The 18,104-nt window shown below is 43.8% G+C and overlaps 1 protein-coding gene across 3 annotated transcripts in view; it reads left to right on the top strand.

The window, feature by feature from the left end:
* ARHGEF6 (Rac/Cdc42 guanine nucleotide exchange factor 6) overlaps positions 1-18,104 on the top strand; it is a 130,539-nt gene that overhangs the window by 56,261 nt on the left and 56,174 nt on the right. For all 3 annotated transcript variants that reach the window (XM_044305503.1, XM_044305502.1, XM_044305504.1), the window contains exons 6-9: positions 4,225-4,295; positions 10,724-10,818; positions 13,763-13,858; positions 17,383-17,505. In XM_044305503.1, the coding sequence (XP_044161438.1) occupies positions 4,225-4,295; positions 10,724-10,818; positions 13,763-13,858; positions 17,383-17,505 (385 nt within the window). The remainder of the gene's footprint in view (positions 1-4,224; positions 4,296-10,723; positions 10,819-13,762; positions 13,859-17,382; positions 17,506-18,104) is intronic.

The raw sequence follows: 18,104 nt of genomic DNA, 5'->3' as shown, positions 1-18,104 counted from the left end.
GTTCAGCAACTGGGGAAACCAAGACTGCGTCCTCCAGTATGGTACTATCAAGACTAACTGAGCCTGATGGTGACAAACGTGAGCTAGCACCCGCGGGATGAGCGCGAATGGAGGGAAGGCGTAGAGAAGAGAGCCCTCCCAGGATTGGAGGAACGCATCCACCGCCTCTGCCTCCGGGTCCGGACGCCAACTGAAGAATCTGGGGAGTTGTGCGTTCAAACGCGACGCGAATAAATCGATGGACAACGGGCCCCAGAGAGATAGAATATCTTGGAAAACCGTTGAATCCAACTTCCAGTCGCTGGAATCTGAAAGACAACGAGAACTCCAGTCGGCCAGAGTGTTGTGGAGTCCTGGAAGGTATTCGGCCACAACCGATATTCCCCTGGAAAGGCAAAACTCCCAAAAGTCTTTGGCAAGAGAACACAGCACCTTTGAACGTGTTCCTCCTAGGCAATTCACATAACGGACCGCGGAGACATTGTCCATCCGTAAACGAATACACGCTCGAACCGAGCCTTGCGCAAAGCTGCGGATCGCAAACGATCCCGCCAAGAGCTCGAGAGCATTGATATGAAGATGTAGCTCGTCTGGGGACCACGCTCCCCCCGTGGAAATCCCTTGACAATGGGCCCCCCATCCCATGAGGCTGGCATCCGACTCGATGACCAGGTCTGGACGCGGGCCAAAGATAGCTCGGCCGTTCCACACCGCCAAGTTGTGGATCCACCACACCAACTCGTGTCTGGTTTCCGTATCTAAAACCAGAGTGTCCGAGTATGAGGCCCCCGCTCTGAGGTGAGCGATCTTGAGCCTCTGAAGGGCCCGATAGTGAAGAGGAGCCGGGAAAATCGCCTGAATGGACGAAGAGAGAAGTCCAATCAGACGAGCTAGCTGACGAAGGGAGACCTGTGGCAGGGCGAGAGAGTGCCGAATCTCTTTGCGGATCGCCCTGACTTTGACTGCCGGCAAGCTGAGTGTTTGATTCCCAGAATCTATGGTAAAACCTAGGAATTCCATAGAAGTGGCCGGAATGAGGCAAGACTTCTCTAGGTTGAGAATAAACCCTAAGTCTTGAAGAAGGTCTTTGGTCAACTGCAGGTGATTCAGTAAAAGGGGCGGATTCCGGGCCATAATCAGGATGTCGTCCAAATAAATGATCAGACGAATCCCCCTCCCCCTGAGCCAGGCCACTACTGGCTTCATGAGCTTCGTAAAGCACCATGGTGCGGATGACAGACCAAATGGGAGGCAAGTAAAGCGCCAAATTTGGTCTTTCACTGAAACTGAAGGAGGTTGCGGGATGCTGGAGCTACCGGGACTGTGAGATATGCATCCTTCAGGTCTAATTTGACGAACCAGTCTCCTGGTTGAAGCATATCCCTTAGTAGATGGATGCCCTCCATCTTGAAATGCCTGTAGCGGACGAAGACATTCAAATGCTTGAGATTTATGACTGGGCGGAATTGGCCCCCCTTTTTCTGCACCAGGAAGATACTGCTTAGTATTCCTGGATGAGGATCGGGAGATACCTCGATTGCTTGTTTCTGGAAGAGGGAGGCAAGTTCCGCATCTAAGAGGGACTGGGTAGTGTTTGAGCACTGAAAACTCTGAATGTGAGGGTGGTTCCATGGGGTGGACACCAACTCGATGGTGAACCCCTGAACCGTGGAGAGGACCCACTGATCTGAGGTTATCCTTGACCACGCATGGGAAAAGAGACGGAGTCTTCCCCCAACTTGATGTGAAATGGGATACGACACACAGAGACGACTTACCGTACGGGCGTCTAGATCCTGGAGCGCCTCGGAAACCTCTGGAGCGGGAGAAGCCTGCACGAGATGGGAAGAAGGTCGGCTGGTACTTGGGATCCTGGAGTGACTGTCGATAATTAAAGGAGCCTCTGCCCGTGCCTCTGGGCTGGAAATTGGAGCGGCCGGACAGTCGGCCCCTGAGACTGCCGGCCCTGGAGGAAAAACGAGGCTGGAAAACACGGCGCATAGAGGTCTGCGCCTTATCAAGAGCCGTAAAGGCCCCAACATATTTGCCCAAATCCTTAATGAAAGGATCCCCAAAAAGGAGGCCCTGCGCTTCCTTACCCGCTTCAGATAGGGACAAATTGGCCAACTTGGGCTCAATTTTCATCAAAATAGCTTTCCGTCGCTCAATGGCAATGGAAGTATTCACGTTGCCTACCAAACATATGGCCCTTTGGACCCAGCCACTGAGATCCTCCGGATCTACCTGCGTGCCGGTCACCCTGGCGGCCTCAGCTAAATCAAAGATTTTGGCGAGTGGGCCGGTGACATCAAGAAGCTTATCTTGACATGCTTTTAAAGCAGAGTCAAGCCCCTTGCGTGGGTTAAACCCAGATTTAGCAAGGAATTGGACCACCTTAGGGTCTACGCTAGGGGTCTCGCAGATCTTGTTAGGGATGAGGGGGCGAGGGCATTCCGCCCGAAGCTTGCTGCGGGCCTCTTTGGACAGAGGCGTGCGGATTCTAGCCTCCAGATACTGGGTCACGTGGGTGGCGGGGAGCCACTCCGAGGACCGTGGATGATGTAGCTGATCTGGGTTAAACAGGGGATCCCCCATAGGGTCAACAATTGTGTCCTTGACGTCTATCAGTGGATCAGCAATGACACCCGTAGTCTGAGACGGGTCTTCTGTAGCAGGATCAACTGCAATATCAGTTAAATCATTCAAATCATCCCAATTTTCCATAGCCTCCTCAACAGACTCTGCGTCTGAATCAGATACCGGATCCGGTAAAGCCCGGGCGGTTTTCCATAATCGTGCCCTTTCTGCCGGGCGTGGGTTGGCTCTTTTACGCAACTTATTCGCGCAGTCATTTGATGGGCCAGAGCCATCATTCATAAGTGTTCTGGAGGCAGGAGGGGGCATATCAGGAACAGGGTGAGCCCTAAGGGCCTGTGAGATTGAATGAGTCAGAGAAGCTGACATGGTACCCATAGCAGCAACTATAGCATCTGAGATAGATTGCTGCAAGCCTGAAGCCTGAACCATAGGGGCAGGGGACTCATTAACTCTCTGAGGAGTGGAGGGAGCTACCTGACCGCGACGGCCGGGGAGGCAGGAACAGAAGACATAATGTGTTTGGAACTGAAGGAGTTAGTCACCCCAACAGAGGAAAAAACCGAAGTATAAAAGGAGATGGCAGACAGATAGTGTGACGCTGACGATACTGCAGGAGGCACTGAAGCAAACGGTCACTAGAGGGGGAGTGAATAGCACAAGCCTCCGCCTCCCTAGTGTGTGGGCCAATGAGCGGCGAGGCAGGAGAGATGACGTCCTCAAATCCCGCCCGGAATCGCGAGATCTCGGCGCCAAGAGACCTCAGGCACAGGCTGCTGCCGAGAATCCCGAACCTCGCGAGATTACGAATCGGCGAAGCCCGCGAACAAAGGAGAAGAAGGTAAGGAGAGGGGGGGGGGGAGAAAAAATGGCCGTAAGACCGCGCAGACCACAGAGGGAACGCGCAATAAGCCGGAGTGAGAGAGAACAGTAGGCGGCAAGGCGGTAAACCGGAGAGTGCTACAACAAATAAGGGCCAAAAGGACAGATCAAATAAACGGGGGAAAGATAAAACAGAAAGATAAAAACAGAAGGTGGGAAGAATACCACAGACGGAAGCTGTGGAGACTACAGGGGCAGGCAAGAGCCCTATCAATAAAGGGAGACAATAAATACACCAAGAAAAATGAAAATACCGTAAAATTAGTACAGCAAAATAATCAAGGTACTTATCTGTGCTGAGCAGCAAAGAAAGAGGAAGTGTCCAAGTGGGGATGCGCCTTATATAGGGGCTATGGGGGTGGAGTTGTTTCCATGGTTACTCTGATGATTTTTTCTTCAGTTGTCTTTGCTGCTATATTCTCAGTAAAGAAAGAGTTAAGCAAATATGAGCCTCCGTGTCTTGATATAAAATTGAGGGTTCTCCTATATCTTCATATGCGCAGAGGGCGGCTACAAACAGTGTATTACGCTCTGGAGGACCCAGCAGATCTGGGCAGTACATAGACAGCTCATTAAGGTAATTGTGGACAGAAAAATGCTCCACTTCTCCTGTGGGGGAGCTGCAAAGGAATTGACCGCTCACTGAATATAAACCTGCACCTTGACTTGAGATTTAGCCAGTAATCCCTTCACCAGCTTTGTTTTATTAATACAATATCTGTTATATGAACTCATTCTCTCTTCCAGATAAACCACTGTCCCCGAAGGGACTGAAAGGTTGTGACAGCGCTCAGCTAACCAAAAACTATTACACGGCGGTAAGCATTTATTTTCTGTTTAAACAAAGTGAATACATTAAAAGTGTTGTTTTCTAGCGGTGTATATGTGTTATGCAGTATTTTAGTGTGAGGAACCTATTACTAATGTGTCCATTATTTATTATTATTTTACACACTTACAGTGCTGCCCATATTTATTCATACCCCTGGCAAATTTTGACTTAAAGAAATAGAAGGATAAGCAGGCATACTCTTATTTGGGTCAGTCTATTAATTTATTTATATTTAAGGTGATTGTGAGGTCTTTTTGGTAGATAATATATAATAAAATATACGTGCTAGAAAGTGGAATCAATGGTTAATGATCAGGAGTCTGTGATGAAAAATAGAACTTATAAAAATATAGAGATAGGAATAGATATATGTCCTTTTTAATAGATAGTAAAAGTTGTAGGAATAATGGTTAAAAATGTGTAAAAATAGTGATGATGAGTGGGTGATCACCACTAGATAGTTGCCACCTGGTAGAGGGTATTGATGCGCTAATAATGGTGATTCTTCTTGTTCATAAAGTCTTTCATAAAACAGTGGCCACTGGACAGAGGATAAATATAGGGTAAATAGTGTGCCTTATATACTTATATCTCCATATATAGGGTAGTCCTTTATAAGGCAGTGATCGCTGGACAGAAGATAAATGCTAAATGATGCGCCTTTATATACTTATGTCTCCGTTTATAGGGTAGTCTTTCAAATAATAATTGCTAGGCAGAGGATAAATAGTGCGCCTTGTAAATATGTGTCACTATTTGTTCAGTCGTCTTTCATAAAACATCAGACATGTACATATACAGTTCAGGACTTAAAAATATGTATCTAGTGATCGCTGTATACCTTATGCCGCGCTGTGGGAGAAAGGGATGCTATGTGCCTAAGTGTGGCGTCCCGCACTGTCTCTGGCTACAGAGGTCACTTACCCTTCACCCGGCGCTGTTGTGTTAGGTCCTTGGATAGTGGTCGGCTGTTCCTGGGAGACTGTCTTGAATCCAGTGTAGTTCAGAGGAGTCAACGGCGTGCCTCATGTTGCCTAGGACGCCAGGGGGCGTGGTTCGCGCGTCTGGAGAATGACGTGAGCGGTCACGTGATCGCGATCCTCTCCAAGCTTGTTCAAAGTGAACCTCTTGCTCTGTTTAGAATGATGAGTGTTCTAACAATCCTCTGCTTCTTAAACGCGTTTCGGGAGTCTCTCCCTTCATCAGTAAGTAAATTTTGACTTAAAGTTACTTTTATTCAACCAGCAAGTAATTTTTTGACCTTTGCAAAAGCTCATCTGGACAGAGAAGACAAAGAAGGCGTCTTCTGGTCTTCTTTGTTATGGTCAGATGAAACAAAAATTGAATTGTTTGGTCACAATTATGTTTCCTTCATTTGGCGGAAAAAAGGAGAAGCCTTCAACCCAAAGAACACCATCCCCACTGTCAAACATGGTGGTGGGAACCTAATGCTTTGGGGGTGTTTTTCAGCCAATGGACCAGGGAACCTAATCACAGTAAACGGCACCATGAAAAAAGAGCAATACATGAGGATTCTCAACGACAACATCAGGCAGTCTTCAGAGAAACTTGGCCTTGGGCACCAGTGGACATATCAGCATAACAATGACCCAAAAGAGAAAGCAAAAGTGGTGAAGAAATGGTTATCAGACAACATTAATGTTTTTGAGTGGCCCAGCCAGAGTCCAGACTTGAATCCAATTGAGAATCTGTGGAGGGAGCTAAAGATCACAGTGATGGCAAGAAGACCCTCCAGCCTGAAAGATTTGGAGCTCATTGTTAAAGATGAATGGGCAAAAAATACCTGTGGAGACATGCAAAAAGCTGGTCTGCAATTATAGGAAGAGTTTGATTGTTGTAATAGCCAATAAAGGCTTTTCTATTGATTATTGAGAAGGGTATGAATAATTTTGGACTGGACACTTTTTGCTCAAATGTAAATAAAAGCTGAGAAATGTTTTTCTTCCACAATAATGCCTCTTGTACATCGTCTTATCTTTTGGGAGACACCTATGTCATTTCCCGTCAAAAAATTACTTGCTGGTTGAATAAAAGTAACTTTAAGTCAAAATTTGCCAGGGGTATGAATAATTATGGGCAGCACTGTATATAGCGCTGACGTATTCTGCAGGGCTTTACAGACATTAGCATCACGTTGTCCCCAATTGAGCTCACAACTTAAGTTCCCTATCAGTATGTCTTTGGAGTGTGGGAGGAAACCGGAGAACTCTGAGGAAACCCACGCAAGCATGAGGTTAACATACAAACTCCATGCAGATGTTGTCCTTGGTTGGAAACTAACCTAGGACCCCAGCACTGCAAGGCACCAGTGCTAACCACTGGTATCAGATATCATGATATGAGAATCGCCCTCCTAACAAGCCGGTATTCTGCTGACCTGTTAGAGGTATGAGATACTGTTCAATTTTTCATAAGGATGTCATATTAATGAAAATAGATTCTCAATCAAATCTTTAGAATATGTTTCTGATCTTTCAGTCCTGTGACTTACCAAGAAGTGACATGAAGAATATTTCCCTGTATTTGAGCAGTCATATCACATGACTCATTTCCCACAATACAGTGGAACTTCTTTAAGATGACCATTCAAATTGCAGCCAATAATGGTCTTCTAGAAGAAGGCCAGTATGCATAGAATATACAAGTATTTTTGAAAATCCTTCACTGAAAATTCTAGGTCTAGATCATGGGTGGCTTTCTTAAAGTGAGTCTTTCACCAGGAAATTCATCATTAGACCAGACACAATTCTTTGTAGGACTAGCTCAGATGAATGACCTTTCACTTAGTGATCCATTGCATCATTCTGGAGAAAAAGTACTTTTAATCCATATGAAAAGTGCACTGAGGGCAGGTCCAAATCACCCTGTGCACTCTTTCTCCTCCTGCTTCCTCTGCCAGCCCCTCCCTCTGCTTCTTGATTGACACAATCGGGTGAGATGACTGTGTAGGAACGTGGCCCTGTCAGTCAAGGAAGAAAAGGAGGGGCTGGTAGAGGAAGCAGGATGAGCAAGGGTGCACAGAGTTGCCTGAATCCACCGTCAGGGCACTTAATTAATTTACATATGGATTAAAAGTATAAATTTTTTTCCTCCAGAATGGCGCAATGGATCACTACGTGAAAGGTATCATTACATTCAGCTGAGTTAGCCTTACAAGGTATTGTGCCTGCTTTAACAGTGAAATTCCTGGTGACAGACTCCCTTTGAAGGGGTTTTCAGATAGGTCACAAAGGGTTAAAAATAAACAATGAAGTATACTTACCCTCACCGTTCCCCCATCTCTGCTGTTCTAATTGTGGTCCAGATCAAGGTACCCTTCACATCCTTGTTCGTCGTGCCGGAACGGCCTGCTCAGCCAACAACTGGTGGAGATGGATCACCACTACAGCCAGTGATTGCCTGAGTGGGCCTTTCATGGCATTTCCATCTGGACTAGGTAACAGAAGGGAACCAATAAGTTTTGGAACAGAAGCACTGGGAGACCAGTGATGGTGAGTAATGCTTCTTTTTTATTTCTAACATTTTGTGGCTTATTTTTTACTTTTTTCAAACAGATGACTGTTTAGACAGGTTTCAGTATAATGAAGGTAGTGAACGCCTAGGTAGGATCACCTCGTCTAAATGATTTGGTCTGTATCAAAAGCCACCCATACACAGTAGATAAAAGCAGCAGAAATGGTTGATTTTTGCAATGGCCAATGGCAGACTTTTGTGATCTAGTGGGTTGGAAAAGTTTGTCTGTGGCAGGGTTGCCAACCATCTAGAAATTCCTGGACAGTCCGTAAAAATAGGGGATTTTTTTCCATTGTCCATGATTTTTTTTTAGTTGGTACTCGAGCAGGTCAATTCTCAGCATTTTAGAGCTCACAGTAAATGACGTTAATATGTTGACTACTAGTATCTGACCTATAGACATACATCACTGATAAGATGTATAGTTCTTTATAGTTTTCATATTTGTCTTTAAAAAATGTCTGCCTGTGATTTTTTGATAAATTGTCCAGAAAAAAAAAACTATTTAGGTTGGCAACCCTGGTCTGTGGTTGACTCAAACTAAAGTACATGTTTATGGAAAGATGAGAAGATGTGGGCCGATCATTTGACACTTTGTGCTTGTGCAATTCACTGCATTCTATTTACACTGTACAAAAAATATAAGCATAACACTTTAGGTTTTGCTCCCATTTTGCATGAGCTGAACTCAAAGATCTGAAACATTTTCTACATACACAAAAGACCCATTACTCTCAAATATTGTTCACAAATCTGTCTGAAATCTGTGTTATTGAGCACTTCTCCTTTGCTGAGATAAACCATCCCACCTCACAGGTGTGGCATATCAAGGTGTTGATTAGACAGCATGAATATTGCACAGGTGTGCCTTAGACTGCCCACAATAAAAGGCCACTCTAAAATGTGCACAGTTTTGCCTTACTGGGGGGTTCAGAAAACCAGTCAGTATCTGGTGTGGCCACCATTTGCCTCACGCAGTGCAACACATCTCCGTCGCAAAGAGTTGATCAGGTTGTTGATTGTGGCCTGTAGAATGTTGGTCCACTCCTCTTCAATAGCTGTGCAGAGTTACAGAATATTGGCAGGAACTGGAACACACTGTTGTATACGCCGATCCAGAGCATCCAAAACATGCTCAATGAGTGACATGTCCAGTGAGTATGCTGGCCATGCAAGAACTGGGATGTTTTCAGCTTCCAGGAATTGTGTACAGATCCTTACAATATGGGGCCGTGCAACATGAGGTGATGGTCGTGGATGAATGGCACAACAATGGGCCTCAAGATCTAGTCACAGTATCTCTGTGCATTCAAAATGCCATCAATGAAATTCACCTGTGCTCATTGTCCATAACATACGCCTGCCTATGCCATAACCCCACCGCCACCATGGGCCACTCGATCCACAACGTTGACATCAGCAAACTGCTCACCCACATGACGCCACACACGCTGTCTGCCATCTGCCCTGAACAGCAAAAACCGGGACTAATCCGTGAACAGAACGCCTCTCCAACATGCCAGACACCATCGAATGTGAGCATTTGCCCACTCAAGTCGGTTACGAACTGCAGTCAGGTCCAGACCCCAATGAGGACGACGAGCATGCAGATGAGCTTCCCTGAGATAAGTTCTGATGGTTATGCAAGCCGATTGTTGCTGCAGCTGTCCGGGTGGCTGGTCTCAGATGATCATGGAGGTGAACATGCTGGATGTGGAGGTCCTGGGCTGGTGTGGTTACACGTGGTTTGCGGTTGTGAGGCCGGTTGGATGTACTGCCAAATTCTCTGAAACTCCTTTGGAGATGGCTTATGGTAGAGAAATGAACATTCATTGCACGGGCAACAGCTCTGGTAGACATTCCTGCAGTCAGCATGCCAATTGCACGCTCACTTAAATGTTGCGACATCTGTGGCATTGTGCTGTGTGATTAAACTGCACATTTCAGAGTGGCCTTTTATTGTGGGCAGTCTAAGGAACACCTGTGCAATATTCAGCTGTCTAATCGGCACCTTGATATGCCACACCTGTGAGGTGGGATTGATTATCTCGGCAAAGGAGAAGTGCTCACCAACACAGATTTAGACAGATTTGTGAACAATATTTGAGAGCTTTGTCTTTTGTGTATGTAGAAAATGTTTCAGATCTTTGAGTTCAGCTCATGCAAAATGGGAGCAAAACCGAAAGTGTTGCATTTATATTTTTGCTTAGTGTATATAGGAATTTGAGCCGCCATTGAACTCTCAGATGTTGATGGTGGGATTTTTTGCATGCACGATCCGACGAATGATTGATCTTGCGTGTATGATTGGCTAAAAGCTTTGGGGCAGATTTATCATATCCCTGTGTCAGTTTTGTGGTGGAAAAAGAAAGTTGCAAATAATGTGTTTCCAACAAAATATTGTCGCAAGTGGAGTTTGTAGGCTGTCCTTGCCACTTTTCATGTGAAATGGTCTTCTCTTACAGTTTTCTGCTGTAAAAGAAGACTGAAATCTGTTGCATCGTGGAGGTGCTGTAGGTCAGCACGGACTGCTGGAGGATGCTCCTAATTTATGACAAGGCATTCTCCTCGTCATAAATTAAGCGCATCCTCCGGCAGTGCAGGGGACGTCATAGACTGGCTAGTCTATGATAAATCCCACCCTTTCACTAAACAGATCTTGACCGATTTGGCCATGAATGTGGTTGTGAAATCAGATCTGATCTCATGCATGGATACTATTAGTGGAATTCTTGCAGGTGGATCTATCCTTGGTATCCACTATAGTAAGAATACATCTGTTTCTTTTAATCAGCAGACTGGTTCCTCACGTAGAAGAATAACCTCATAGATTTCCTATAACTCTCTGAACTGAATATCATTCCCAATTTCCATTTAAAGGTCTTGCAAAATATTCTGGAAACCGAGCGAAGCTATGCGAAAGAACTTCAGTTGCTGCTCACAACTTACCTCAGGCCTCTTCAGACATACGACAAGTAAGTTCAGAGGAAGGTTTTACTGGTATCCACACATATGAGAATAGGTAATGTATCTCTTAACTAATATCACCAAACCCCTTAGGCTTGGTTCACATATGTGTTATGAGCTAGAACAGACTACTGGAGTTACTGTAGCAGTGTGGCCGGTCTGGCTACCTTCCAACATAAATACAGTGGTGTCCAGCTATGCCAGGTGCATGGTGTCTCCAGTAGTTTGCTCCTCTTCTGGAACAGACTGATGGAGACCCCTAAATACATTTGTGAATTTACCCTTACTTCTTTCTTCCGTGAAGTTACATGCAGTGTTCCTTACAAATGGCATCTGTAATATTGGGTTTTTCCAAATGTGCACTCATTGACAAAAAAATAATGCACCAAGGAGGAGGCTCTGCGTGTGTGGTCTCAGCCAGAGAAGCTGAGAGGCCACAAGGCTTGGAATAGCCTGAAGTTTGGGGGACCAAGTGACGCTTGCCATAAGAGGGTCACATGGCCAGAGTCAGGCGGACTTATGAGCCTTGGGTTCGCAGACATACTGGTTTTGCTACAGCCTGGAGGTTGCTGGACGATTGGCTGAGAAAGCCGCATCTGAGACAGTGTGAACGGTCCTATGTAGGTGAGTCAGGGAGACACGCTTTATGTATTAGTTAGAGTCTAGCCGGGCAAGTGTTTATTATTTTGTGTGGATGTCACACGTGGTTAGACGAAGCTGTGACTTCATTACCTGTATTGGCGGAAGTGTCCTGAATAAAGCACAAGTTTGGACATTCAAACCCTTGTCTGGTGAAGCAATCTGTGCTTGCGAACCCCTGAAAGTAAACAATACCTTATATTGGGCATGGAAGATTACAGGTTCTATATGGTATCCTGCAGCACATTTAGAGTCTGCACTCAATCCTTTTTTGAGGGGCACAAATACATTTATATTGCATATACAGCTATGGATAGAAAGCCCTCTAGGAGACCTACAGCACAATAAAAGCAGTTATATATGCTCAATGGTGGTGACAAAATCCCTTTAATGCCCCTCATATCACTATTAGGGGTGACCGAATATCATATGCGAAGGCTTCCCAGATCATCACACCAGCACTTGGGGTAGTATGTTCCCCCACAACAAATGCAGGATTGAAGTGCACGGGCCTTCTTACTTGAACTCAACCATTGTCAGATCTCGCGAACCTGGATTTGTTGCTAAAGACTATACGGTTCCAGTCTATACCAGTCCAGGTTTGTCGTTCACAATACCACTGCAAAAGGAGGTGATGATGGCTGTCTGTAAATGGCAGGACATGTAATGGGCACCTTGGCAACAAATTTCCTTCTGCCAAGCACCTATAGATGGTCTTAGCAGAGGCAGGAGTATGTAATGAAGGTGCCACCTGTGTTAGCTATTCGTAGTTGCCACCCGTGGGAGCTGCTTGTGGTTGTCAGCAGATTATATGTTCCTCTTTACTGGTGGTCTGTCTGGGACGCCCGTAACCTGTTCACCATGTTCACTGTCCCTCACGTAACCACTGCTCCCAACACCTCCTAACAGCTAGGTCAGAACGGCCTAGAGGGTGGGCAATTCATCAAAATGATCATCATGCTTCTCTCAGTCTAATGATTCACCCCTCCCTCCCCCAAAGTCTTTCAACTGGGCAAAATGTCTTTGAATGCATCGCTGAGGCATGTCTAACAGACAACGATCTCTCCCAAAAGTACCTTTGAGAGCCTTTTTTATAGGGCAGCCCTCTGCACACCAAGTTTTCCAGCAATTTTACATTTCTATTTGGGTGCGTTACTTTATTTTTTGTCAATGAGTGTAATTATTTCCTACTAATTGGATAGTGCCGGGGGCTATAAAGGAACACACTAGTTAAAACTTGAGTTCTCCACTATAATTATTTATTACGGAGTCCTTGAACCTTAGTGAAAAAAATAGTACATGGTCACTGATCCATTGGAGTGTCCTTTTATGTGAAAAAAAACTTTTGGTATGTCAGAACTCTCTCCTCACTTCAGGAGACAGGCTCATAGACTTTCTATTGAGCTTGGCTCCTGCAGTAAGGAGAGAGCACTATGTACGAGCACTTCTTTCTTCTCATTCTAGAGATCGGTGGGAATCTTGGCACTCAGATCCCCATCGATCAAAACATTTGACATGTCACTATGACATTTTTTTTTTTTTTAAATTACAGGTGCCCTTTAACTGTCTCTGTGCTGTGATTAGTGGATTAAGTAAATCAAGACTCCTTCCTCTGTGACTGATTTAAGGCCCCGTTACACTGCTCTTTGGAGTAGATGATTGTCATGAAGGAAGCGTTCATTCCCGACAATCATCTGCTCTTCAGTGGAGGTGACCACAGCATTTACATGCAGGGATCTTCTCCCCAAATACCTCCAGTTCATGAACCAAATTTTGTTCACTCGGTAGGGTTCAGCATGGTGGCTTTTCACTGTTAGCTTGCAGTGCTCAAATCTGACCCAAGGTCAACATCTGCATGAAGTTTGTATTGTCTCCCAGTGTATTGGGTTCCCATTAACAATATACTAAGAGGTAAATTGGCTTTTTGTGAAATTGACCCTGGGGGTTGTTGGGGATGATCATCTATATCATGGATCGGCAACGTCCAGCACTCCAGTGAAACTACAACTCCCAGCATGCTTCATTCATTTCTATGGGATTTCGGAAAACAGCCTAGCAGTTGTGTATTTTGGGAGCTGTAGTTTCACAACAGCTGGCGTGTCGGACGTTGCTGATCCCTGATCTATATGGCAGCACCTGGACCCGCTCACCACAACTATCCCTGTGCTTTGAGTCCCTTATGTGCCAGTTTGTCATGGTGGTAGCACACCAGTGTATTGCACAGACAGCCTTCTGGTTAAAACCCTAACCATATTTAAAACATTTTTTTATACTTTTATCCATTAATTTTAACTATTTTTTATTTTTTTGCAGGTTAAGTGCTGGAGATGTCACGTCATTGCTAGGGAATTTTGAGGAAATCTGCACATTTCAGCAAACGCTATGTCAGACATTAGAGGAATGTGCAAAGTAAGAATCTGTGATACGAAGTAATCACTGTCATGACTACACAGCGTGTGACACATTTTTCCTCCTTCAGTCAGACAGTACTCTGAACATTACATTGTTAAAGGGGGTTTCCACTTAATAATACATTTCTGCAGCATTAATTGTATTCTTGGGACAACTCGCATAGAGGTGGTCATTATGGTGATTAGATCCCCCAGCCTGCCGTTTTTACCGTTGGTTACATGGCCATGGTGCTCTGTTCCTCACTGTGAGAAACCGTGTTTTGTAGCTGTGTCCAATCCGCATTTTCTGTGGATGGCACACGGACGCATTCTATGGGTCCTAAAAAAAAAAATGGACCACACACGTATGTCATCTGTGTGCTGTCCACATCGGCATGTCGGTTCTGCACATTATAGAACATGTCCTTTCTAGTAATTGAAGTGAGAAAAATGTGAAATGATGGACCGCAGTACGGACACAGTCGTGTGCATGAGGCCTAAGGCCAATAAAAAATGGGTCTGATCATTCCCAGTACATTAATGGAAGCTCTTTCTTTCTTTCTTTCTTTCTTTCTTTCTTTCTTTCTTTCTTTCTTTCTTTCTTTCTTTCTTTCTTTCTTTCTTTCTTTCTTCTTTCTTTCTTTCTTTCTTTCTTTCTTTCTTTCTTTCTTTCTTTCTTTCTTTCTTTCTTTCTTTCTTTCTTTCTTTCTTTCTTTCTTTCTTTCTTTCTTTCTTTCTTTCTTTCTTTCTTTCTTTCTTTCTTTCTTTCTTTCTTTCTTTCTTTCTTTCTTTCTTTCTTTCTTTCTTTCTTTCTTTCTTTCTTTCTTTCTTTCTTTCTTTCTTTCTTTCTTTCTTCTTTCTTTCGTCCCTGTATAGCTATGGAGACAATCCCTTGTAAAATTCTAAGCAACATTGTGGAGTTTAGCGACTGTTCAGGTCCCGTTTTTGCTGTACGCTTAATGTATACATTTGACATACCTGAAAGAACCGTAGATAAATGTGTGCAATTTTTTGCTATCCTTCCTTTTTTTTACATATACCTTTGACGGATGTGCATAGGTTTCAATACCTTTTGTGTCTTTTATTTAAGAGTATACATTTTTTGTGAAACCTGTTTTTTTAAAATAAAGCATACTAATACATTTAACGGATGGAAACGTAATGTCTCTAGTCCGTCTTTCATTGACTGCAATTTAAAAAAACGTATATGTTTCTAAGTTTTTTTTTTTTGTAGAACAGAACAGCGTGGTATGCTATGCTATTGTCTAGAACCATAAGCAGTGATAAATGGAGGCAAAAGTATGCGCTTTTTAACTACATTTGTCCAATTCTAGTCCATGGGTACGTTGAGCGATAGTTTTCTATACGTTTTTACAGTTTATAAATGTATAACCTTGACGTACAGCAAAAATGAGATGTGAACATACCCAAAGCTGGTGGTGTACACAAAGGTATTGTAGCACTAAAGCTGAAGGTCCACAGGAATATGATGGACATGTAAGATTCGGGGGATTTTCATGACACTGAAATGTGACAAATATTAATATGAAAGTGATTGGGGTGTGGAGGGGGGGGGGGGGCCCTTGGACACTGTGACAAAGCTATCTCATACTAGTTGCCTGAGCAGCTTTGTACCTATGACACTGTCTGACCTGTTACATGTGCACTTGACAGCTGAAGACATCGGTGTTGGTCCCATGATCATATGTGCCCGCATTGCTGAGAAAAATGCGAATGAGACTCTAGGAGCAAAGGGGGCAGTGCCATTACACCTAGAGGCTCTGCTCTCTCTGCAACTGCTGCACCATCTGCAGTTTGATTGACTTTTGGAGAAGTCAGGGACAGTATCTGGCCCTGTCAATCAGAGTGCAGAGGACGGGGCAGTTGCAGAGAGAGCAGAGCCTCTAGGTGTAATGGCAACTCCCCTATTTCTCCTAGAGGCTAATTTGCATATATTTAAACATAATTTTTCTCAGCAATGCAGGCACATATCAACATGGGACCAACATGGATGCCTTCAGCTGCCAAGTGCACATGTAACAGGTCAGCCAGTGTCATAGGTACAAATCTGCTGACAGATGTCTTTTAAGGTTAAATCTCTTGCATGTATAGCCACAGATGATATGTCATTGTAGTACAATGATCACATTTTGAAGGATGAGACAGTTCCTAGATATTACCACTAGATGTCACTGTTACATTTTTCAAGTAAACTGTAGCTCTGAAGTGGTCACAGAAGTAAATTACCCTTAAAATATAACCTTTATTTAATACGATAATAAAATAGATATTCCCTCAAAAATGTAATGTGTATGTGTGTGTATATATGTGTGTGTGTGTGTGTGTGTGTGTGTATATATATATATATATATATATATATATATATATATGTATGTATATATATTACATATACACCTACAGAGAGAGAGACAGAGGAAAAATAGAAAAATCTGCCTAAATAGGCGTGATTTAATGATCAATCCAAAGTACCTCTAACATTGATAAACGGTTACATAGAGATAAATGTAGATAAATAGGAGGATGCAGGGCACCAATTACATAACATAATAACCAGATACCGTATCATAGGGGTTAATACCCTTTAGTAACAGAATGGCTTAAAATACATAGCAGAATTGATATAACTGTTAGCAGCCATGTGCTAGTTACTCACGGTACCCAGGTATGATATAGTGGTGATCGCAGATGAAAGGATGTTAGTAGTCAACGATTGGAAATTCCTTTTCACCTTGTTGCCGGCGACAACTGAATTGATGCGAAGGTGGTATAGTTGAAGCCAGCTGAGAGGAGGTCAGGGAAGGTGTAACCCTAAATATCCCTAGGGGTCTCCCTACCAAACTGTGGAGCACCCGCCCCGCAAAGGGCGACCCCACTCAATCGACGGCTCACCCTAATGTGTCCTGGATGCCCCTAAAAACCACATTAATAATACTAAAAGTAGACCCGACGCATTTCCCCAACAGGTAGCGAAGGTTCCTCAGGGGACAAATAATAATCTGGCCGCCTAGATGATAAGCGGTGTAGCTCTGAAGTGGAGGCACAATCACTATGGATTTCCAATTTAATATAAAAGTAAAGCCGTAAATTATTATAAAATCAGTAAATAATATATGGCTACGTTATAACTCTGTCCTGCAGAGAAATGATATAAATCAGTGATGCTCAACCAGCTGTTTCATAACTACCCAACATGCCCTGATAGCTGTAGGTTGTCCGTGCTCGCTGGGAGTTGTAGTTTTGCAACAGCTGGAGGGCCGCCGGTTGGACATCCCTGATATAAATGGTCTTTAATAGCTTTAGGTAAATGCGGTTCTCTAAATAGATCCAGCAGACGGTCACGGGGATCCACTGTTTACCGTACACATGGCCAAAGTTATGTGATCCGTACGTTCTTCTTTTCCTGCTGCTGCAGTCCCTGACATTAATGATGGGACAGAACTTTGATGTAGGGTATACATGTTTTAGTAAATCTCATGAGCGGATCAGATTATGCTAATATGCAGTAATATTTATGTCTTATAGGTTGCCAGAAAATCATCAAAATGTTGGAGGTTGTTTTCTGACACTTTTTAATCAGTTTAAGTCTTTATATTTGACATACTGTGCAAATCACCCAATAGCTGTCAACATCCTCACTCAGCACAGGTAAGTCTCTAACATTACTCTTTCTAGTAATCTAAAATGTTTGGACTATAAGACACACACCATACTATAAGACATAAATGTAGGCAGGAAAAAATAAAGAAGGAACTAATTTCAGATTTCTGTGGTGTCTAGGGTAATTAGGGATTAATGTCTACTTGCCTAGTAATCCATAGTATTTAAGGGTTTAATGTCTGCTTCCCTGATGTTTAGGGTAATGGAGGGGTTAATATTTGCTTCCCTGGTGGTCTATGGTAATAGAGGGATTAATGTCTGCTTCACTGGTGGTTTAGGGTAATGGAGGGGTAATGTATGATTTATAGGTGGTTTAAAGGCAGATGGAGGAATAATGCCTGCGTCACTAGTCTAAAGTAATGGAGGGGTAAGTATCTTTCCCTGGTGATCTAGGGAAATGGGGGATTAATGTCTGCTTCACTCATGGTCTAGGGTAAAGGAGGGGTTATTGTATGTTTTACAGGTAGTTTAGGGCAATTAATATCAGTTTAACTAGTGACACGGCATAATAGAAGGTACAGTATCGGTACCCTGTGGACTGGGGTAGTGAAAGGGTTATTTTCTGCTTTTCCATGGTCTAGGATATA

Source organism: Bufo gargarizans, chromosome 9 (assembly GCF_014858855.1).
Source record: "Bufo gargarizans isolate SCDJY-AF-19 chromosome 9, ASM1485885v1, whole genome shotgun sequence".
NCBI classification, from domain to species: domain Eukaryota; kingdom Metazoa; phylum Chordata; class Amphibia; order Anura; family Bufonidae; genus Bufo; species Bufo gargarizans.
The sequence above is the reverse complement of the archived record's forward strand: the minus strand, read 5'-3'. Positions and strand labels throughout refer to the sequence as shown.